General features: G+C 35.3%; 1 protein-coding gene across 9 annotated transcripts in view; it reads left to right on the top strand.

The window, feature by feature from the left end:
* PPA2 (inorganic pyrophosphatase 2) overlaps positions 1–23,905 on the top strand; it is an 84,778-nt gene that overhangs the window by 40,511 nt on the left and 20,362 nt on the right. For all 9 annotated transcript variants that reach the window (XM_082653646.1, XM_082653644.1, XM_082653643.1 and 6 more), the window contains 3 exons: positions 1,047–1,173; positions 21,087–21,214; positions 22,831–22,916. In XM_082653646.1, the coding sequence (XP_082509772.1) occupies positions 1,047–1,173; positions 21,087–21,214; positions 22,831–22,916 (341 nt within the window). The remainder of the gene's footprint in view (positions 1–1,046; positions 1,174–21,086; positions 21,215–22,830; positions 22,917–23,905) is intronic.

The raw sequence follows: 23,905 nt of genomic DNA, 5'->3' as shown, positions 1-23,905 counted from the left end.
CTAATGTAGTGCTGGGCACTAAATAGAGCCCAAACATGTGAGAGTCTGGCTAATATAATTGTGCATATTCTCCTAAAAGTGGTATTTCAGTTTAGTTTATACAGTCACATTAATCTGTTGGATAAACTAATTTCACTTTCATGCAGATTTATATTAAGATTTCAGATTCATTTTGCAAATGTTCTGAAAGGATTTATTTGACTTTTTGGTTTAAGATCTGTTTTTTTCTCTCAAATAATTTCAAGATACAACAGTGACTTTCCTTTGCATACCTTGATTTCCAGATGTAAAGCTGAATTTTGAAACATGAAGGAATTATTCTGAAGCATGTGTTCAGATTTCAGCTTACAGTGAAATTCTATAGCCGACTAAACCTTTAAAAATAAAAGGCTATAGAAAGAATGCATGCATATAAACTTGGCATTGGCAACTTGAGGGAACCACTGAAATAACTTTCTTTAGTACAAGGAACATCTGCTTCAACATCATGCTGTTTCTTGGTTTCACTTAAAATCTTTTTAAAGCATTTTATGAAACCTGCTTTGTCTCTGTCTTTAACATTTTAATAATTCTTTCATTGTCATTCATTATCTTAAGGCTGTATTCAGATATGATAAAAATTTACTTTTCACTAGTAACTGATAAATACAGTTTTCAAAAAAGGTACTATAAAGCAGTTTCAAAGGATTCTCATGTCTTTTTACCCCCAAGTTTCAAAGGATTCTCATGTCTTTTTACCCCCAAGCAGCAGAAGCCAGATTTATATTATAACATGATATACATGACTTTATTTTCTGCTTATTAGTATGAGTTTCTAGGCCTAGTACATTAAATTTTAAGATCTATAAATAATTTCAGTTTCCAGAAAGGGATCAAGACATCTATTCTAAGAAGGATATCATAAAAGGCTTTAGGACTGTGTTTACAATAATTTTAATTATTAAGTTTCAGTCTATAGTGCTTTTAATCTTTCATATAGATTTTTATGATATATGAGTAAATTTCTCCAAAGCCTGGTCAATGCTGAATTTCTTTTCTCTTTAAAGGTTCTTTCTCGTGGAGATGTTGTTCATGTGAAGATCCTTGGAATTTTGGCTCTTATTGATCAGGGTGAAACAGATTGGAAATTAATTGCTATCAATGTGAATGATCCTGAAGCCTCGAAGTTTCATGGTAAGTCTGTAACTTTCCAGAAACAGAAGTAAATCAGTGTGTCCTTGGAATTCTTAGAATTTAAAAGAGGCTCATGTAGAACACAGTGTATATTTTGGGAGTTAAACTCATACGTTTTGTTTTCTAATTCTCTCTCCATGGACTATAAAGGGCAATTCAATGTGATTGTGTCTGAGTTATGTCGTACTGCTGGGAGGAGCAAGAGAACGAAAAGGAGTGCAGACAGACAGACGATACTTCAGATTAAGAAAGTACAATCTATGGGTTCCCTTCCCCCTCACCTCCGTCCCTCCCGCCCTTCATTCTTTTCTTTCTTAAGTCTCTCTTTTATTCATTTGAGTAACAGGAAAAATAAAAAAACAAAAAGGGGAGTGTTCATCAAAGACATAAGCTGTCTTTGTGGTACCCGGGCCTCTCACTGTTGTGGCCTCTCCCCTTGCAGAGCACAGGCTCCGGACGTGCAGGTTCAGCGGCCATGGCTCACGGGCCCAGCCGCTCCGCGGCATGTGGGATCTTCCCGGACCGGGGCACGAACCCATGTCCCCTGCATCGGCAGGCGGACTCTCAACCACTGCACCACCAGGGAAGCCCCATAAGCTGGTTTTATACCTAGTTTTTGTTCTGTCTTGTACAGGTGAAGGGAAAGATAACGGCCCTCTAACAAAATTTTGATGTCCCAGAAATTTAAGTTCCAGAAGTTTGGTATGATAAAGAGTTAAGTTTCTTTGGTGTCGGACGGACTTCAGTTTGCGTTCTGGCTGTGCTACTTTCTACTTGAGTGACTTTGGATAGATCATTTAACCTTTCTGAATTTCAGTTTGCTCATCTAATAATGTAGGTAATTATACCTACTTGTGAGCTTGTTGGCAGTATAAGAGATGATTTACTTAAGCATCTGGCTGTCATATGAAGTGTTGGGTATATGGCCACTATTATTATTCTCTGACCAATTTTTTCCCCTAGTTTTCTAACCTTTTTCCTTTCAGTTTCATCCTTGTTTGGGATCCTGGTCTTTTCTAGACCTCAATTCTTATCTCAATTTGAAAATATACCATTTCTGAATTGACTGAAACTCGTTAACACTTACATTTTAAACTGTCTTAATTTATGTGCATTTAAAACCTTTTCTTCACCATGGAGCAGGAAGGAGAAGTACAGAGAGGGAAACTCCTGATGCAGAAAACATACTTTGCAGACTTTCTAGTTTTTACACAGAGCTGCACTAGCGAGAGGGATGTGTAAAAGCTGTTCTTAGGGATTTTTTTCCATTATAATTGTGCATGCTCAATTTAACATAAGCATTACCACTGATCAACATTGCTTTTTGAAATGCACCAAAATGTAAACATAGCTGCATTTAATAAAGGAAGTGTTTTCTTAAAAAAAACAAAAAAACAAAAAACTTTTCTTGCACATGGAACAACAAGAGAGATTTATGCCATTCTTGCTTGTAATTGAGAAAGGGAGGGGTCTGATCGGGTGAAGTACATATAACCTCAAGGTCAAAACTAAAACATGAAAACTACAATTAAAATATGAGACTCAAGCCCATAAACCATATATTTTTCTTATCTATTTCATTATTTTGCACTGGATTTCTTTATTATTGTATTTCTCACATATATATGTATGCGTGTATATATGTATACATATGTAACAAGAGTAAATCAATACCCAGTTTAAAAGTTTTTTAATACATAAGCTGCTCCTCAGATGAGAACTGATAATATAATGATACAACAGCCAGCAAAAGCAAACTGTTCAACTAATTCATTTGTGATGTGGCACACTAAAGTCACGAAACTCTACTGAGGGATGTCCCTTTAAACTGGAGAGGCTGAGAGTCTAAGGAAACTAGTCTTTAGCTCAGTACTGTTGGAGATGTGGTTTAACACCTCAGATTCCCTAACATATGTCAAACACTGGTTGCTTATCCTAGTACATATTATTATTCTTAATTTAGAAGAATCTCAAAGGATTTAAATAAATTGCCTAGGGACTTCCCTGGTGTCACAGTGGTTAAGAATCCACCTGCCAGTGCAGGGGACATGGGTTCGATCCCTGGTCCGGGAAGATCCCATGTGCTGCGGAGCAGCTAAGCCCGTGCACCACAACTAACTGAGCCTGCGCTCTAGAGCCCGCGAGCCACGACTACGGAAGCCCGCGCGCCCAGAGCCTGTGCTCCGCAAGAAGAGAAGCCACCACCATGAGAAGCCCGCGTACCGCGAAGAAGAGTAGCCCCTGCTCGCCGCAACCAGAGAAAGCCTGTGCAGCAACGAAGACCCAACGCAGCCAAAAATAAATAAATTTTAAAATAAATAAATAAATAACTTGTCTAAGATTGCACATTTAGTAAATAGTGGAACCATGATTTGAACTCATTTCAGTCTGATGAGAAAGTCCATTGTCCCATCTACCATGCTGTACTGCACAATTCATATTTGTGTAATTTACAGTATTTGTAACTAGCAGTATTGAAACCAGATTACACAGTATAAAATACCTTACTCCTACAGTTTCCTAAGGGTTAGAATGAAAAAATATAACTGTATTTTCACTTTTTTTCTGTTTATACCCCAAATGGAGACGGCTTGCACTTTGGGCATCCTCTTCTAAATTCTTGTTGTGTATGCTTATACAGAGAGACATGCAGAAATACTGAAACCATGACATGCAGAAATATTGAAGCTTATTTTGGTTGAGATGAAATTATCAGACTAGAATAATTAAAATTATTGTTTTGAAAGGCAAAAAGTACTTTTTTTTCATTACACTAAAAGGGAACACATACATTATCTTCATCTTAAGAAATACAGCAGTGCTTCTTTATAATAACTTTTTTAAATCTTAAAAGACTAGATGAGTAATTATTGACATATTTTGCTCTGAAATGGTAGCTGACATTGTGCTTTGTGTTTATTTCCAGAATGAATAAGGTATACAGGGGAAAATGGATTATTTAAGGATATTTGCATATTATTTACACTGAGTAGTTCCAATACTTAAGTACTCTTATATATCTAGATTTTGTAAGATAAGTTCTGTAGTTTTAAGAGTTATAAGTGTTTTCTTTTGTGACTTCTCATTTCTTTTACCTCCACGTTACTGTACATACTCCACATATTCCACGTTTCTTCTCTCCTCTTTTATTCGATAGAGACCCAAGAAAAAGAATAGATGTAGGTGCAAATTGAAAGGCTGAAGAGTCTGCAGTATAAATTTTTTTTTTAATCCTAAATCATGGAATACTAGGTAACCCTATGTAGCAGCTTTTATTTTTCATTGAAACTGAAGTTTGGTTTATATTTATCATACCTAACATCATCCAGCTCTCCTCGATTTCAGACAAAAGACAGAGTTTCTGTTGTCCTGCTGCTCAAGCAAATATTAATGGACAGAAATCATTCCTAACCTTACTTTTTTTCTTCACTACTTAGCCTGGTGTGTTGTTTGTGTTTTCATTAGCACCTGTAAAGGGGGGAATTGGAGGGGATGAGAACTGAAAGATGCTCACTAATCACAGGGGTTGAAAGCTTCCTAAATGTGTGAAGGAAATTTTACAAAATTAGTTTCTATGAAAAGTTTGGTGCTATTCTCTATCTACTATAAATCTTTAAAAATTAATCAACAGTATTTAATCTGAAACCAAGCAACTTTTAAACGTTTTATTGTGTCCCTCCCACGTGTACCTTCTGAAATCACAAACAGAAGACTTTGGATGGCATTTCTTTAATTATAAAAAATAGTCATATATTTGGAAATAAAAACTCAGAAGTATAAAAAGCGTATATAAAATGAAAAGTAATGTTCTCCTTCCTACTTTTTCATCCCCAGCCCCCTAGTCTTACTTCTCATATCTTCTTCCCCATATGTTTTTAGTTCTCAAGTGGTTGCTTCTGTTCTGTAATCAGTGTGCTCACACCTCTGTTTCTTTTCCCTGTTAACTAAAGTTGCTGCTTTCAAAGATTAGGAATTTAACATCTTATACATCTCTCAATTTTGTTACCATATTTCTTCTTCTGTTATCTTAATAACTCTAGGTATTACACTTTGAGCTGTATTTATTGCTTCATTAATTTTGAACGGTAACTCGTGGCTGCCCAGTGTAAAACCAGGGCATTCAGGTTTCTGTACTTCTTTCCTTCTCTGCCCCTTACAACCCAGCTTCCCTCAGCTACACTATGAGTTCTACAGTGTAAACATTTGTAATGCGTAGGTTCTGCTCTTTCACCATAACTGTTTTTCATGTTTTGTCTCTTGAATCTGAAAGTTGAAAACTAATAAATAACATTTACAGTATTTATGTAACTATCATTCACTTCATTTATCATACTGTTTATCGAATGACTGGTTTTAGACAGGCTGTACCCTTGAGCCTGCTGCATAGCTATTATCATGGGGTTTCTTTTCATTGCCTTTCTGGGTTATTAGTTCATTGCCTTTCTGGGTTATTAGTTCTATTCTTTCTTAGATTCTTTGATGCCCTCTACTTTACTTTCCTTTTTCATTGTTGGCTGGTGTACATTTTCCAAAAATTTTTACAGAAAATGCAGGGGAGATTGATTTCATACGTGTCAGAGTCCATACATGTCAGAAATGGTTTGTTTTGGTGGTCAACTTCTCCTTAAATAACTTTAAAATATCGAATGCAGTAACTTTAAATATAAATTACTGTATATCAGTTGAAATTTCTATCACAACGGAGTGATTTTTTTAACAGTTTAAACATTTGTCATCTATACTTGACATTTTTATTCAATGGGAAGAAGAATTAACATGTAGGGAAGGGTAACTATCTGGACATTCTTTAAAATTCTGTAGTTTTCTGAGGATGTGTGTAATACAGAAATTTATAGAGAAATTTTTTTATTATTTCCTATATATAATTGTTATTTAGACATTTAAAAAATAAGTCCCTTCTATTAATTTCTACTACCTTAAGAAAAGCTGTTTTTGACATGGTCAGTACCTGTTTCTTCTTTTCTGAAAACAAAAAAGTGTGTTTTAATTTATAGACAGTATGTTTTATCTATCTATCTATTTTTTGGTGTATTCAGACACATTTGTATTTCTGTAAGGAAGTTCTGGGGTTGTGGGGTTTTTTTAAGCAATTTTTATTACTCTTTAATTTTTATACATGTAGTTCTAGATGTATCATGCTTGAAGCATGATACCAATATTTTAAAATTTATTTATTTATTTTTGGTTGTGTTGGGTCCTTGTTGCTGTGTGCAGGCTTTCTCTAGTTGCGTGAGCGGGGGCTACTCTTCCTTGCTGTGAGCGAGCTTCTCATTGAGGTGGCTTCTCTTGTTGCAGAGCACAGGCTCTAGGCACGCGGGCTCAGCGGTTGTGGCACGTGGGCTCAGTAGTTGTGGTGCGCGGGCTGTAGGGTACACGGGCTCAGTAGTTGTGGCTCGCGGGCTCTAGAGCGCAGGCTCACTAGTTGTGGTGCACGGGCTTAGTTGCTCCGCGGCATGTGGGATCTTCCTGCACCAGGGCTCGAACCCGTGTCCCCTGCATTGGTGGTTGGATTCTTAACCACTGTGCCACCAGGGAAGCCCTGTGGTGGTTTTATTTGTTAGGAAATAACTTCTTTGATCCTAATGAACATGTACAGACTTTGGTAGACTGTAATATCCTGTTTTAATGTTTATAGTTTTTTAAACTTTGACTTGACTGAACTCAAACTAGCCATTGCATCAGAGAATACATTTCAGTTGGAAGGAAACTGTGGTTGCTGGCTATATTTCTGTAATTTTAACATTATTATTTAAATATTCAAGTTTTGCCTTCTGAAAGTTGAGTAGCAACTTTGAAAATCTAAAAAATGTCTAAACAGCATTTGAAAACAAATTCCTCATACGCCCTGATAGAAAATTGGTCACTTTGGCTGGCTCATTAACACTTGGTGAGCACTAAGACCATTTAATGCACTGTAATTAGGTTCCAGCCCCTAATGCTCTTAATGGTACCTTAATGACCTGAAAGAGTTAATAAGACTCCCAGGGCACCTAAATTGTTACTAGAGAATGCCTTGGCTGTTAGGGATAATAGCGCTTGGTTCTGAAATAACCAAGTTCAGAGCTTTTTAAGAAGATGGAAATGCTAGGGCATATGTAATTTCTCTCTTGGTTAAACTAACCACCTTCTATAATATCGAGCTTCAGATATTCACCAAACAGATGTTTGAGCCTCTTCAGGACCACCAACGATGCCTAAGGCCCTTATGTCAGGAGAAGTAATGTCATGAGGTAATTGAAGCCTAGAAGCTATGTCAACTTGCAGAGCAATAAAGATTTCTTTTGATTGGTATTAAATAAATGAAAACTCTTGTCTGATGTTCTGTAATAAATATTGCCTGTGCAGTGATGTTAAAGTTTTCAAAAATTGAAAATCAGAACAATTATATTGATGTAGATACATTCTGGGATGAATAAATTACATGAGTAATAAGGGAATTATTTTAAATGAGGCAGTTGGAACTTTTTCAAAGGCCAGCATTGCACTTGTCCTGAAACTATCAGAATTTATATGTATTTCATATTTGTAGAATTTCAACTTACATTTAAAGAAATTTGAAAGTCAAATAAAACTATGTAGTTTCTTTTATTTTCTTTCAAGGCAGGAACAAACACATGGAAACCAAATCTATTTGACTTAAATTTTCATGTGCTAAATAAACAATTCTAGTGCCCCTGCAATTATTATTTTAAAAATAAGCCAAATTAATAAGGTATTTAATTTCCTTACTTCCTAAAACACAAGTTAACCTTATCATTTAGGGAAAAAATAGGGCACAGCATATTAATCTTAAGGGAAAATATTCACATTAACCTTTGTAACCGGAAAGAATGGTGTTCTCTTTGCTTTCCTTTGCGTGTATTCTTTGGCACAGAAAGGGGCCGGCATGTCACCATTGTCGTACTAAAAGCTGTAACATTTCTGGAACAATTACTGTATGTCGAGGAACTATGCTGAGTGCTTCTTTTGGAATATCTGTTGAATGTTTACCTAAGTTCAAGCAAGATGTGCTAGTGTTCCCTTTTTTGTTTCAGATTGGGAACCTGAGGCACTGGTGGTTGGGGGTGGGCATTGGTCAGTGACTTCCCTAAAGGCTGTGGGAGCCACTGCATCGCATTGATGCTCGGAAAAGTGTTTGTGGCCTTGGACTGTCTTGCTTTCTGGGGGCGCTGACCACTTGCTCTTCAATAGTTGAGGCATCAGTGGGATAATTATGATTAGAAGTCCCAGTAAAAGATGGCTCTTTTGATCTTCATTCCTTTGATTTCATTAATAGGTATGGCTTAATAGGCGTGGGTGGGTAGGGATGGGATGTGGGAGGAGGCAGTTGAGGGACGGGGACAAATCAAGTAAAATGTACTATAATTAAGAATAGAATTAAATTACTGGGAATCATTTGCCTCTTTTTTTAACAAAATTTATTTATTTATTTATGGCTGTGTTGGGTCTTCGTTTCTGTGCGTGGGCTTTCTCTAGTTGTGGCAAGCGGGGGCCACTCTTCATCACAGTGCGTGGGCCTCTCACTATCACGGCCTCTGTTGTTGCGGAGCACAGGCTCCAGATGCGCAGGCTCAGTAATTGTGGCTCACGGGCCCAGTTGCTCTGCATCATGTGGGATCCTCCCGGACCAGGGCTCGAACCCGTGTCCCCTGCATTGGCAGGCAAGCTTTCAATCACCGCGCCACCAGGGAAGGCCCATTTGCCTCTTTTTTGAACCTTGACCTCTTCCAGTGTTTTTTCAGGCTTCAGTCATACTCCTACGATGTGAAGAGTAGGGGAGGCCTAAATTCTAAAATCCTCTCTTGTATGTATTAGTTATCTGACCTTGGGAAAGTCACGTAACCTCCTTTTTTTTTTTTTTAATTTCCTTTTTCCCTCCAGCACATGTTCCCAATACATGAATAAGCTTTTTCTTTTTTTTTTACAAATGTATTTTTAATTTTTTTATTATTTATTTATTTATTTTCAGCTGAGTTGGGTCTTTGTTACTGCACGCGGGCTGTCTCTAGTTGCTGCGCACGGGCTTCTCATTGTGGTGGCTTCTCTTGTTGCAGAGCACAGGCTCTAGGGCGTGCGGGCTTCAGTAGTTGTGGCTCGCGGGCTCAGTAGTTGTGGTTCGCAGGCTCTAGAGTGCAGGCTTAGTAGTTGTGGCTCACGGGCTTAATTGCTCCGCGGCATGTGGGATCTTCCCGGACCAGGGATTGAACCTGTGTCCCCTGCATTGGCAGGCGGATTCTTAACCACTGCGCCACCAGGGAAGTCCCTCACATAACCTCTTGAAGCTTTCTTCATTTCTAAAGTTGTGGGATTGATCTTCTAATCAGTAAATGACCCCTAGAGCTTTTCTTCTCTAACTTTTGGTTGTTTTAGGAATATTTCAATCCATTATTTAGACAGGCTAAAACCTGTCTTCTTCTAAAATAGAAAGACCTAAATTATCTTCAGAGTTAGTGCTGAATGAAACACAGTTTAAGTTAAAGATCATGAGATAGATTTCTTGGGGACATTGGCACATTTTTAGGTACTTTAGGGAAGCTGTTCAGTGGTGGAGCTGAAACTTCAGTGAAAGTCTGGCTGATCCAAAGCCTTAGCTTTTAGCTACTTGGTTACGTGGTTCTAGTTAAAATTAGATTAGAAAACCATTTGGATTTCTGTGTTACAAGGCACCTGGATGGTTTTCATTTTACTGGTCATGTAAAATTTCTTGTGAAATGGTAAAAAATATTTATATTTTGGGAAAGAAATCTACCAAGTCTTTTCCAAGAAGTTTTTCTGATACAATACAAATAGGCTTCTATCTTTGTTTGGTTTTAACTTATTTTGAAGTATATTTCCATTTTTCATGATGTTAACATATATTTTTAGTATAGATGTTGATAAGAGTAGAATTTGTGGAAAAGGAGAATAGAGAAAGAAAAGGCAACTAAAATGAAGGATACTATTCATTAGTCTGTGTGCTATTAAGCATAGATATGCAGAACAGCGTGGAAAACATGAGAACCTTTTAGGGATCCCACGTAAGTGTAGCTATTAAAGCATTTCTCTGAGCTGGAACCTCTATTTGTGATGATACAGTAAATATTATGGAACAGAACTGTTACTTCTTGTGAATGTTTATAAAATGTCATTAAAAACGTATGTTCTCACTTCCCACAGACTTTGTTTGGAGGCTGGTCTTGCACACATTTAGCTCTGTGAGAGCAGCATCTACAGCATTGGAACGAGAGCTTTGTGCATTTATGTCACTTCCTTTGGTGGCATCCCTTAGAATTGGAAACTCCTTTTTTACTTTTTTTTTACTCTCTTTGGACAGAATTTCAAACATGAGCACATTTTCTAGTATCTTTTTTTTTCTTTTAAATAATATGGGCAAGGAGATATGGCACTACATTTGTGTTACTGCTTTTTATCTAAAAATAAAAACAAAAATCCTCAGCTGATTATATGCTTTCCTTACTTCCTGTTGTGGTCTGGTGGAGATAATGCCAGTGAAAACAGCATTTTCATTTTTTTTTTCCCCCTCTGGATCATTTTCATGGAAGTACAGGTGGTTCTCTATATGGGGATGTGGATGGGAAGTTAATGATGTGACTGTATATATAGTTTGATAAATATCCCTGGGTGACCCTGATGGGTTCCTCCAAGTTGAGAACCATTCTGTTAATCTATTCTTCTTTGCTGGTTGGATAATCCAGTCTTGGAACTAGAATAATTGATAACAATTTTGATATATGTTCAGTTAGGAGATGTAATCACCTAATCAAATTTGATGATGTTCTTCTCCCCACACATACCCCTGCCACCCCATATTTAAAGGTAGCGCAGGTGACCCTTGAACAACGTGGTGGTTAGGGGCGCCAACCTGGCAGTCAGAAATCTACATGTAACTTTACAGTTGGCCCTCCATATCTGCAGTGCAGGCATCCTCAGATTCAGCCATCCATGGATCACTAGTACTGCAGTACACACATTGGAACGAATCCATGTATAAGTGGACCTGCACAGTTCAAACCCATGTTGTTCAAGGGTCAACTCTACATTGAGGTTACTCTATTCCCTTTAAGATCTTGAGCCAATTACTTAACCTCATGGAGTCCCAGTTTCCTAATTTACATAAAGGAAATAAATAATGCCTAATTTACAGGTTTTGAAGCTTCAATGACATACTATTACTGAGCCTTTAAAAGGGTTTTTTTTGCCAATCTAATAGATGAAAATGGTATTTTGTTTTAATTTTACATTTTTCTGCTTAATGCTTGGATGGAGCATCTTTTTCATATATTTATTGGCTAGTTGTATCTTCCCTTCTGTGAATTGCCTATGCATGGTGCCCTCCATTCTTCTATTGAGTTGCCATATTCTTTTGATATTTGGGAGTTGCTTAGATATTCTTTATTATTTAGGTTGCAAATATTTTCTCCCTATCTTCAGAGAAGCTGTGTTGCCTTTTGTCTTACAGGCATTTTAAATTCTGACGTATTGCATTTTGTCAATCATTTTTATATGTGACTTTAGCATTTTGATTCTTATGTAAGGATTTCTTACCCCATAGTCACAAAGTTGTTTTTCCTTATTTTTTTTTTATTCTTTTATGTTTTAATTTTTTTACACTTGGATCTTTAATCCATGTGGAATTTATTTTTTCCATATAAATAATTTTTTCATCACCTCTTAACAGAAAAATCTTTTCTCTTCCCCCTTTTTTGAAATGTCTCCTTTATCGTATATTGCATTCTTATTTATACAGATAGTCTGCTTCTGGATTCTCTTTGGTGTCAGTGATCTATTTCTGTGCTAGTGCCACATTATTTTAATTACAACAGCCTCATAATAAAACATATAGAAGGCAAATCCTCCTTTTGTTCTACATTTTCCAAGTTGTTTGGTTTTTTTCTAATGCATATATTCTTCTGGGCAAATTTTTGGAATTAATTGTCAGCGATTTCTGCTCTCTTTGAAATATTAAATTTTGCAATAATGAGCATGATATGTTTATATATTTCTCCAGTTATTCAGGTTTTCTTGTTTATCTTTTAGAAAATTGATGTAGATTTACTAATGAAGGTCTTACATTTTATGTTCGGTTTGTTTCTAGGTATTTAATTTTTCCACTACAAAAGCTTTGTTCAGTGTCTGGCATGTTATAGGTGCTTGGTAATTTTTTTTAAATTGATGAATAAATGAATGTATGCATATATATATTGATAAAAACTGAATGTTTTGAGCAAAGTTTGAAAATACCTTCAAAATAGTGCATTTTCACTTATTTTAAAGTGAGAAAACATTTGTACTTAAATTTTTGGCATTTTTAACAATTGTAGTTATGTTTCTTTGGAGTTACCTGTACATTGCTAAGGACAGGTATTTTTTGGTATTTGCAGTGCTGTAGGGATTCATGCATATTGTGTGTGATCAGTGTAGTTTGTTCTATTTTGTCGCTGAATAGTTTCCATTGTGTAGATACACTGCAGTTTATCCATCCACCTGTTGACAGAAATTTGGGTTTTGAGTTTGGGGCTAATACAAATAAAGCTGCTATGAACATTCAAATATATAGGTCTTTTTGTGAACCTATGTTTTCATTTCTCTTGAGGAAATACCTGAGAATAGGGTTATAGGTCAGTGGGTAATTATATGCTTAACATTGTAAGAAACTGTCAAACTTTACTAAAGTGACTTTATATACCATTTTGCATTTCCACCAGCAAGTTGTATGAGAGATCCAGTTGGTCCCAGAACCTCCATCCATTGTGCTTTGGTTTCATATTGTCTTAAACAATAAAATGCCTTTTAAAAAAATTAAGAGGAAAAACACACACACACATGTATTCTGTTATATTTACCCATGTTTTGCCATTTTTTTACCCATATATTTTATTACTTCCTGAAGATCTGTAGTTTCCATCTGGTGTTATTTCCCTTCAACTTTAGCATTTTTTGTAGTGCAGTTCTTTTGGTGATGAATTCTCTCCATTTTCATTGATCTGTCTTTTCTTGTCTTTTCTTGCCTTTGTTTTGGAAGTATACTTTCACTGGATATAGAATTTTGAGTTACAGGGGTTTTTTGTAAAGATTTTCCATTTTCTTTTGGCCTGCATTGTTTTTGATAAGTCAACAGTGTGTTGTTAAGTTAGTGTATAATATATTGTTTTTATTAGACTGTTTTAAAGGTTTTCTCCTCATTTTTGGATTTCAGCAATTTTTCTGTGATATGCTAAGGTGGTCTTTCCTTTATATTTATTTGTCCTCCTTAGGATATCCTGAACTTTGCAGATCTGTAAGTTCATGTTTTTGCCACATTTGGGAAATTATTTACCGTTATATTTTCACATTGTTTTCAGGCCATATTTTCTACCTTCATTCTGAGACTCATAACATATTTTAGACCACTTTAAAAATTATTATTATATAAATTTCAGGTGTACATCATTATAATTTGACATCTGTATTCACTACAAAGTGATCACCATGACAAGTCCAGTTGCCATCCACCACCAAACCATTGACCCTCTTCACCCACTTCAGTCACCCCTCAACCCCTTCCCCTCTGGTGACCGTTAACCTAATCTCTGTATCTATGAGTTTGTTTTTGTTTTATTTGTTTTGTTTTGTTTTGTTTAGATTCCACATGTCAGTGAAATTATACAGTATTTGTCTTTCTCCCTCTGACTTATTTACTTAGCATAATACCTTTGAGGTCCATCCATGTTGTTGCAAATGGCAGGATTTCATTCATTTTTATTTCCAAGTAGTATTATGTTTATGTTTATATATGACATCTTCTTTATCCATTCATCTGTTGATGGACACTTGAGTTGTTTCCATATCTTGGCTATTGTAAATAATGCTGCAGTGAACGTAGGGGTGTATATGTCTCTTCAAATTAGTGTTTTCATATTTTTGGGGTAAATACCCATAAGTGGATTAGCTAGATCATATGGCTTTTCTATTCTTAATTTTTTCAGAACTCTCCATACTGTTTTCCATAGTGCCTACACCAAATTACAGTCCTACCAACAGTGCACAAGGGCTCCCTTTTCTCTACATTCTCTCCAACATTTGTTATTTCTTGTCTTTTTGAGAATAGCCATTCTAACACGTGTGAGGTGATATCTCATTGTGGCTTTGATTTGCATTTCCCTGATAATTAGTGATGTTGAACATGTTTTCATGTGCCTGTTGACCATCTGTATGTCTTCTTTGGGAAAATGTCTATTCAGATCCTCTGTCCAGTTTTGAATTGGGTTTGTTGTTGTTGTTGAGTTTTATGAGTTCTTGATATATTTTGGATATTAGCCCATTATCAGATATATGACTAGCAAATATCTTCTCCCATTCTTTAGGTTGCCTTTTCATTTTGATGATGGTTTCCTTTGCTGCACAAAAAAGCTTTTTAGTTTGATGTAGTCCCATTTATTTATTTTTGCTTTTGTTTCCCTTGCCTTTGGAGTTAAATCCACAAAAACATCATTAAGGCTGATGTCAGTGAGGTTACAGCCTATGTTTTCCTCTAGGAAGTTTAAGATTTCAGATGTTATATTCAAGTATTTAATCCATTTCGAGTTAATTTTTGTGTATGCTGTATTTAGACCACTCTTAATTGTCTCACAGGTCACTGAAACTCTCATGTCTTTTCAGTCTTTCTTCCTTACTGTTCTTTAGACTCCATGATTTCTATTGATCTGACTTCTACTTACCTGATTTATTTCTGCCATATCCAAGTTCTGCTATTAAATTCATGATTTTTCATTTCAGATACTCCCTCATTTGTTTTTTGTTGTTGTTGTTTTTGATAGTTTCATAGTTTTTATTCCTCAACTGAGATTTCCACATGTTCATGCATTGTGACCATATTTTCCTGAACGTCCTTGAACATATTCATAATAACTACTTTAAAATCCTTGTTTGTAGGGGTCCTCTCAGGATTGATTTCTTTTGATTTTCTTTTGTACCAAGAAGTTATTTATTAATAAGTAAGAGTGTGTTTTTCCTTTATTGTTTGTTTTTAATATCCAATATTTAATTATATCAAAAGTTGGGGGGACTTGGCATGGTTCTTTCTGGGTAGGCAAGAGAGTAATTTAAATTATTTAAAATATTAATTAGAATATTAATATATATTATTAATATTATATAATATAATAATATCAATAAATATCTTAAAGGTATTTATTATAGAATGTGTTAAGATTTTCTCATGATTAAAATTTATTTTTTTTTGTTTTTGGTAAATAATTACTTTTAAAGTTCATTGTGTCTTTGATAAGTCTCCAGAGTAAAAATATGTCATAGGTTGGATTTGTCTCTCTCTCTCTCTCTCTCTTTCTCTCTCATATTGTTCATGGGCTGTATGTATAAAATGAGCCTTATCAACTGAATTTTTTACCTCATTTACATCATTACTGTTTGCTTATTTGGCAAAAATAGAGTATTAAAGTGTGTTTAAGTCTGAAATCTGGGTAAAATGGAAATCTTGACAAATACCTGTGATTAGAAGCTACTCCTGGCATAAGAGAATGTATTTTTTTATAATAAATATTAGAAAGAAAGTCAATTATCAAACCTTTTTTTTTCTTAATAGATTACAGTTTGTGATATTCAGTTACGTTTTAGAAACAAGTGAATTGGTTTATACTGAAAAGAAACTTGATTACATGTTGAAAGGTATACAGTATCTCTAAAGAAAGAAAAAGATAAGTCATAAAGATTGCTTTTAAAAAGTGAAAAGTGTTATGATCCTCTCACATCTACAGAGATAAAGTGGTAGGTTTTGACTAAGATCTTTTAGCTTAATTTCTCTGCTTTTATAAATTTCTAAATCAAAATTAGTTAAGACTAAATTAAAATGGAGAGCTCTGGATTTTGAAAAGCCAAATTGAACTTTAAATTTTGTTATATTGCATCATTATTTTCTGTTTTACTTTTTACCTAGCATTTAATAAAGAAATTTACCAAATTTCCAGTGGTTTTATATAGAACTATGGTTATTTATAAATCATGTATTTTTAGTTTTAATATAAAAATTCCCTTAAGGATACTGTATATAATCTTTGTTAATTAAACTTTCAAATTTGGAAGCAGCTCTTTTATAAAGTAAATCATGGCTGTACACTATTTGTCAGAAGTTATGACACCTTTTATGAAATTAAAAAAATAGGGTAATATATATTAGGTGACTGCATTTAGTTGTATTATAATTTAAACTGCTACTTAATGTTACAGACTAGTCCTTTTTAGCTCTTTGATACTTTAAATTTTACATAAGTCTGATCTTTACTGGCTTTTGTTGTTTTTAATTTTTTCTTTAACTGGTAATTCGTCTCAGTTCTGCTTTCTAATAATATCCAAAACTGACCATTTGTCACCACCTCCATACAACTACAATAATCAAAGCCCTCATCACATTTCGCCTCATATTGGATTTCCTGCTTCCACTTCTTCCTCTCCACGGTCTTTTCCCTACACGGCAGCTAGAATTCTTCATGCAACACATACTCTGCCCAGAATCCTGTAGTGGCTTCTCATCGCAAAGCCAAGTCCCTAGTCTGGCCCTTAGACTCCTATGTGACTGCTTCTATAATCTCATCTCCTAATACTCTTACTTCATCCTGCTCTAAACGCAGGGTTTTCTTGTCTTCCTCAAACGTTTGATGCACACTCGTACCTCAGAGTATTGATTGGCACAGTCTTCCTCCCAGAACTCCTCTTCTGCCTATGTGAATGAGCTGCTCCCACACTTCATCTAAGAATTTACTAAAATACTTTTTGTCAGAGGCTGTCCCTGATCTCTCATATCTAAAATCCTCTTCCCCACCTCATTTGCAGATCAATCGACATGTTTAATTGTAAATTTTTACATCTTTATCTCATCTTTAACTGACCCAGGCCTACTTTGACAGCAGATTTTTTTTTTTTTTTTTTTTTTGCGGTACGCGGGCCTCTCACTGTTGTGGCCTCTCCCGTTGCGGAGCACAGGCTCCAGACGCGCAGGCTCAGTGGCCATGGCTCACGGGCCCAGCCGCTCCGTGGCATGTGGGATCTTCCCTGACTGGGGCACAAACCCGTGTCCCCTACATCGGCAGGAGGACTCTTAACCACTGCACAACCAGGGAAGCCCCGACAGCAGATATTTTTAGCAGTCTCTTTTATTGAATTCTTTTAAAAACATTCAAGTTACTTTCATAGAAACAAAATCTCATTTTTTTGTACTGATAAAGTCACTGCCTTATATAATTTTTATTAAATCTCATAATTATAACAACAGATGCAGTTGGCATGCATGTTTTGGGAATAAACATACCTGCTTGCTAAGGCTAAAACTTAACTGGTGGGAGCCAAGTGTGGGCTTCATTCTAGAGCTGTCTGTAAGACTCAGCAGACAGACCACTGTGGACATCAGGCAGAATATTTACAGAAGTGGAGAGTGTTTGTTAATCGTCTGGCTAATTGATCAAGTAGATCTCGATTAAGAGAGTTTAATTGTAGTTAAAAACTGAAACTGAAATAAGCTTAGCTTGATTATATAAAAGAGCTCTTCTAGATTATTCTGACTTTTATTGTTGGATTAGTTCATCTTGAAAATAAATTATATAATTATCTCTAGTAGAAACTTTCGTATAAAATTAATTCCAAGAGTGGAAATAAATGACTACTAGAGAATCGCTGCTTTTCTTAAAATAACATATATTATAAAAAATATATCTAATGAAAAAATTCTGGAGTTAGGTAATAATGATGGTTGTGCAACATTGTGGAGGTACTTAATGCCCTTGAATCAAACACTTAAAAATGGTAAATTTTATGTTATGTATATTTTCCCGCAATAAAACCAAAATAAAAATACATCTACACATAAAAACTAATATAAATAAACCTGTGGCAAATTATTAATGTGCAATATAGAAGAAAAGTCAGAATTCATGGAATTAGAGGACTTGTATTTATATAATACTAGTTCTACCATGAATGAGTTGGCAACATTTTGACAAATCTTTTACATTTTCTTTTTTTAAAAATTAATTAATTAATTTTTGGCTGCATTGGGTCTTCGTTGCTGCACATGGGCTTTCTCAAGTTGCGGCGAGCAGGGACTACTCTTCGTTGTGGTGTGCGGGCTTCTCATTGCAGTGGCTTCTCTTGTTGCGAAGCATGAGCTCTAGGTGCGCGGGCTTCAATTGTGGCACGCAGGCTCAGTAGTTGTGGCTCACAGGCTCTAGAGCGCAGGTCAGTAGTTGTGACTCACCGGCTTAGTTGCTCCGTGGCTTGTGGGATCTTCCTGGACCAGGGCTTGAACCCATGTCACCTGCATCGGCAGGTGGATTCTTAACCACTGCGCCACCAGGGAAGTCCCTTTTACCTTTCCTTAGCTGTAGTTTTCTTAAGTTTAATGTGAATTTACTTACTCCTCACAACTCTCAGGAGTTTTATGAGGAAGAAATGAGGTTATTTATATAAAAATCTTTTATGAACTGTGTAAGTCAGTTTATAGACTTCAGGTGGAATTTTTCATATTTTTGGTAATTCATTGAACTGACTGTTGGTATTGCATATAAGGTTTTGGCTTGAGGCATTTGCTACTGAGGTTTTAAAAATATTTAAATTGCGTATTTAAAATGTTTTTTTTTTGTGAAAATGCAGCTGTTTATTCCCCAGGGTTTAATTAATTGAGAATGGAAAAGTTTAGCTTATATTTGTAGAGTTACACTTCTTATTGGCATTGTTAAATGTTCAGGTTTTTTATTATTGATGTCTTTTCTTAACAGGTTCCCTTCATAACTTCTGAAGGGAAAACCTTGCCAGCTGAGGTAGATACTGGATAACTTAGTTTTTCCTTTCTTATTTGAAATCAGTGTGTTAAAAAGCAATTATCAAAAAAAAAAAAAGGTTTATGCAGTGGAACAGGAAATGGTAGACTGGGCAAATATAATGATGTCATAAATCAGATTTAAGTAATAGAAAATTATTTATTTTGGACATTGATTAAAGTGCATTTCTGGTTGCTCACCTTCAGTGGACTGAGAGATTTTTTTCCTCTGAGTAAGAAAACAGTGAATTGGATGAACTCAGTTAATTTCAGAGATTTATTTTTGTAAAAATGAGATAAGATGTCAGAAGATGGTCAATAGAAAGCTCACTTTAGAAGGAAGCTCTTTTTATAAGGTAAAGAGGAAAAATAATCAGAATTTAATTAGCTGAAATCTTTATTGAATGTTCCATTTGGGGCGTAACAAAGAACTCTGTACTGAGGATACAGTGTATAATATTAAAAAGATGTGATCTTAATCTTTAGAATTCACTGTTTTAAACATCTTCCATCACTTACTTAACCTGTGTTCAGTTTCAAGTGATTCTTTTTTCTTAGTTAGTTGTAACATTTCTGCAGTTTGCTCCAGAATTACTTTAGATAGATGTGTGGCCCATTGACATATTTTAAAATTTTAGATTTGCGTGCCTTTAGGCCGCATACTCAGTCTTTTATTTGCCATAGTCTCTGCCATTTCTATGGTCTCTGCCTTACCACACTTATTTCACTTATGTGAAACACCTGGCCTTTGGAGACATCTGTCACTCTTGCTAAACCTTTACCTAACAGGCACAAGGCAAGGATAAAAAGGAAAAGGATAATTCCTGTCTGTTCAACCCATGACTGCAAAGTTCTTACCTTTTCCTGTCATGCCTAGTGAGTGGGGATTCCCACAAGGCTTGCATGAGCATGTCTGAAACCAAGTGATCTTTAAATTATCCCTATGCTTGGTGTCATCTCCTGGTTTTAGTTATAGCTTTCTAATGCTCCAAGTGGTGCTAAGTCTGTTTGTCATTTGCCGTAATATACTGTGAATAAAGGACTATGCTAAATTTCCCTTAAGCCACAGTCTAGTGGAGAGTAAAGACTTCTAGTTTTATCTAGTTATTTCTCATACTTTTTGAAATGATATTTTTGGAAATGATACATTCGTTGGGGACCTCTTTGGGGGGAGGGGCCTATTACTAATACAGTAGTATTTCCAATTATATTTAAATGAATGTCTTCAAAATGTAATGGTTAAGGTGTTTACGTGGTAATAGAACTTAAAAGTAAATCCTATAAATCATTACTAATTTGAAATGAAAAACTCTGAACCATCCAGTTAACACTGTTTAAAATTGCCCTGACCACATTCTCTGTCTTCCTTACTCTGATTTATTTTTCTTCATCAGACTTTTCACCGCTTAAATTGTGTATTTGTGTCTTTGTTTGTTGTCTGTCTCTTCCTACTATGTAAGCATGTGAGCAGGGACTTGTTTCTGATTCCTGTTCTATTTCACTGCTTACAACAGTGTCGGATACATAATGAGAAACTTACTAAATATTTGGTCTAGGAGTGCATGAAACCCTTCTCATCCACCTGTAGTATGTTCTCTTCTGGGTGCTGCCCTCTCCATTCTACTGTCAGCATCCTTTGGCTTAGTACATATAAAACACGGATCCTGATGCTGTAACTCTCCCTACTCGAAGCCCCCCATTGTCCTCAGAATGACATCAGTCCTTAAGTATATCTCACTTAATCTTCTCACTTCAATACAATTTGTTGTCTATCTGCCTGTTGTTTTGTATGTTTGTTTTTTTGATTAAACCTTTGAGCTCCTTGAGGAAAAGAACTTTGTTGTCTTCATCGACTCATCCCCTACTCCTTACATGGTATCTGAAGGTGCTCAAGAAATGTTTGTAGAATGAAGGGGTAACATTTTACATGGGGAAGAAAAGGCAAGTCCGGAGGTGATACGGTACATGCTGACGAGTATGCAGCTAGTGAGCAGCAGGGTTGGACTGACTCCCTCAGGCCAGTGCTCTACCACTAATAGGAGTAGATTTTGATTTTTAACAAAAAGTATTTTTGTTTCTTCACTTACAGATATTGAAGATGTTAAGAAGTACAAACCTGGTTACTTAGAAGCTACGCTTAATTGGTTTAGATTTTATAAGATACCAGAGGGAAAACCAGAAAACCAGTTTGCTTTTAATGGAGAATTCAAGAACAAGGTGAAGTTCATAATCTTTATTTTAAAATGTGCCTGTGATACCTGTACAATATTTCTTTCACTTTGGGGGATTTCATATGTGAACATTTGTATATAGTATGATAACAAAAGTGCTTTTTACTGACTTTCATATTTAAGGACATTATTTTATCATTTTTATTTTTAAAAAAGTTTTAGGAGATCTCTCTAAGTAAATCAGTAAGGCTGCTAAATACCTATATGCATCTGTTTATCTGTCAGTAAATCCTTCGTCTCAGAAAATGAAGGATTTCCATGATCAGTCTAAGTCTGCACATTGTATATGAAGAAAAGCCTTCCATTTACTTACTCCAGAGAAGGGAAAGTTACTTACCATTAATGCAGATCCAAAGGGGCTTCCCTCCTAAGTGTTCATCCTACCATGGCTGAATTAAGCTGCTTAACAATTAAGACAGCACTTGAATTCTCTTACTGTCAGAGGATTTTTCTATTAGAAAACCACAAAGTTACCAGAAAGTGGCTCTAATATGACACATATGGAGGAAATAGACCAAAGAGTTAAAGTCAAAAACATGGACTATGTCTTTTAAACTTACTGCCACTATATAAACTTCACATAATAAACCAACCTTTAAGTGGTACTAATAAATAAAGTATGTTTTGCAGGTAAAGTAAGCCATGGTCGTGAAAACTTTAAAATTATAATAAGTATTTTGTTATACAAGAGTTTATTGCTGAACCCAGTATTTTTTAAAGGTACATTAAAAGAACACTTAAGATCTTGAGGGCTTTGTCTAGGATTTTTAAATATAAAACTATTATTTTAGACTGTAATCTCTCACAAGGAAAATTAGGAACATTTGGGGGGAAAAATATAAAGAATTTTCTGCTTTGGAAAAATAAAGCAAGTTTTCCTTAGATGGTATTACTAGATCTATATCTATTGTTGATTTTGCATTTTTAGACGCTATATGAATTCATACTAAGAAAAAAAATTAGAAGATGTTGAGGTTTACTACCTTCAGACAGTGGATAATCTAAAACGACTATGCAGTTGGACTACTTACGCCTTTGATGAGGTGAAATTAATAGGTATATGCTTATTTACAAGCAAGATACTGATAGTAGGCTAACCACTTTACATTCAACATCTTATTTATTCTTTCAACAACTCTATGATTTAAATCAGGGGTTGGCAAACTTTTTTGTGTAAAGGACCAGAAAGTAAATATTACAGACTTTGTAGGCCATATGGTCTCTGTCACAACTACTCAACTCTTCCATTGTAGCACTAACGCAGTCAGAGGCCATGCACAGATGAATGGGCATGACTGTGCTCAGTAAAAACTTTATTTACAAAAACACATGGTGAGCTGGATTTGGCCCACAGGCCCAAGTTTGCCAACCCTTGATTTAGATGATCTTCATTACATTTCATATTATAGATGAAGAAATTAATACAATGAGATGAAGTAATCTGCATAAAGTCACACAGCTGGTAAATAAGGATGTGAGAATTTATACTCAGGTTTGCCTGACTACAGAGCTCATGTTCTTAATAATTAACTGTCATACTATGACTAGTTCCATGTTAGTATAATGATGTGATTTCTGTGTCTGTTTTTGGTTTTTAACTAGGCTTTTGCTCTTGAAGTTATTAAATCTACTCATGAATGTTGGAAAGCATTGCTTATGGAGAAGTGTGCTGGAGGGGCTATAAATTGGTAAGGACTTGTCTTTTCTATGTAGAGTTATTTTATTTTATTACTAACTGGTACTAAAGAGCCATATGATACTGCTCAGATCTGATTTTTTTTTTAAGAGAATTGAAATGTTTTTTCATTTAAAAAATGTTTACAGAGCACCTATTTGGAAGACATTACCAAGTGCTGGGCACTATGAAATTAGGAATTGACATGACCCCTTTTCCCAAGGAATTTATAATTTAGTGCGGTATACTGTCAAGTAAAGAGGCATTTCATTATAATGCACTGTGAATATATGCAAAGGTGGATTTTCAGCGACTTTTCAACATGCAGACATATGATTAATTTATGTAATAAGTACCACATCATTTCTTGGTAAGAACCTTTAAAAGCCTTCTTATCCAACATGATCTGGGTCACCAGCTAATTGTTTAAGGAGAATCAAACAATAGTAATATATAACTCAAGCGTTTTAATTTTTACTTTAAAACATTTAAATGTACATTCATTTATCAATCTGTGGATATAGGGCTAAGACATTTTCTGTATAGATTACATATAGATTATATATAGCCTAACAATATATAACAGAAAGTAAAGATCAAATCCTGTAATCTTTAAACTCCTTACACTTAAAAACCCTTATAAATTTTTAGGGTTCTTTTTTTCTAACCTTTTACAGTTGTCTTACCACACCTAATTTGATACCAAGTTTTTATAGTGATTCACCTTTATGGAGGCTTTTTAGAGCCTCGATAGTGTGTACAGCCTCAGTGGTTTTAGAGCCTACTTGGTGTTCATAGAAACAGTTCTCTTTCCATACTCCCTTCATTGATGGGCATAATTACAGCTTTAATTATGAAATTGTAATACCAAAGACCACTGACATAAAAAAAGTTTGGAAACAAAAACAACTGACTCTTGGTAAGCCTAACTAGGAAGCAAAAGTACACAGTCTTTCTGGAGAGCAGAGTCCTACCCATCTTCATTGTCCTCTTTGAATCAGG

The sequence above is a fragment of the Grampus griseus genome (assembly GCF_964374135.1).
Source record: "Grampus griseus genome assembly, chromosome: 4".
Classification (NCBI taxonomy): Eukaryota; Metazoa; Chordata; class Mammalia; order Artiodactyla; family Delphinidae; genus Grampus; species Grampus griseus.
This window is presented reverse-complemented; position numbering and strand designations above follow the sequence as displayed.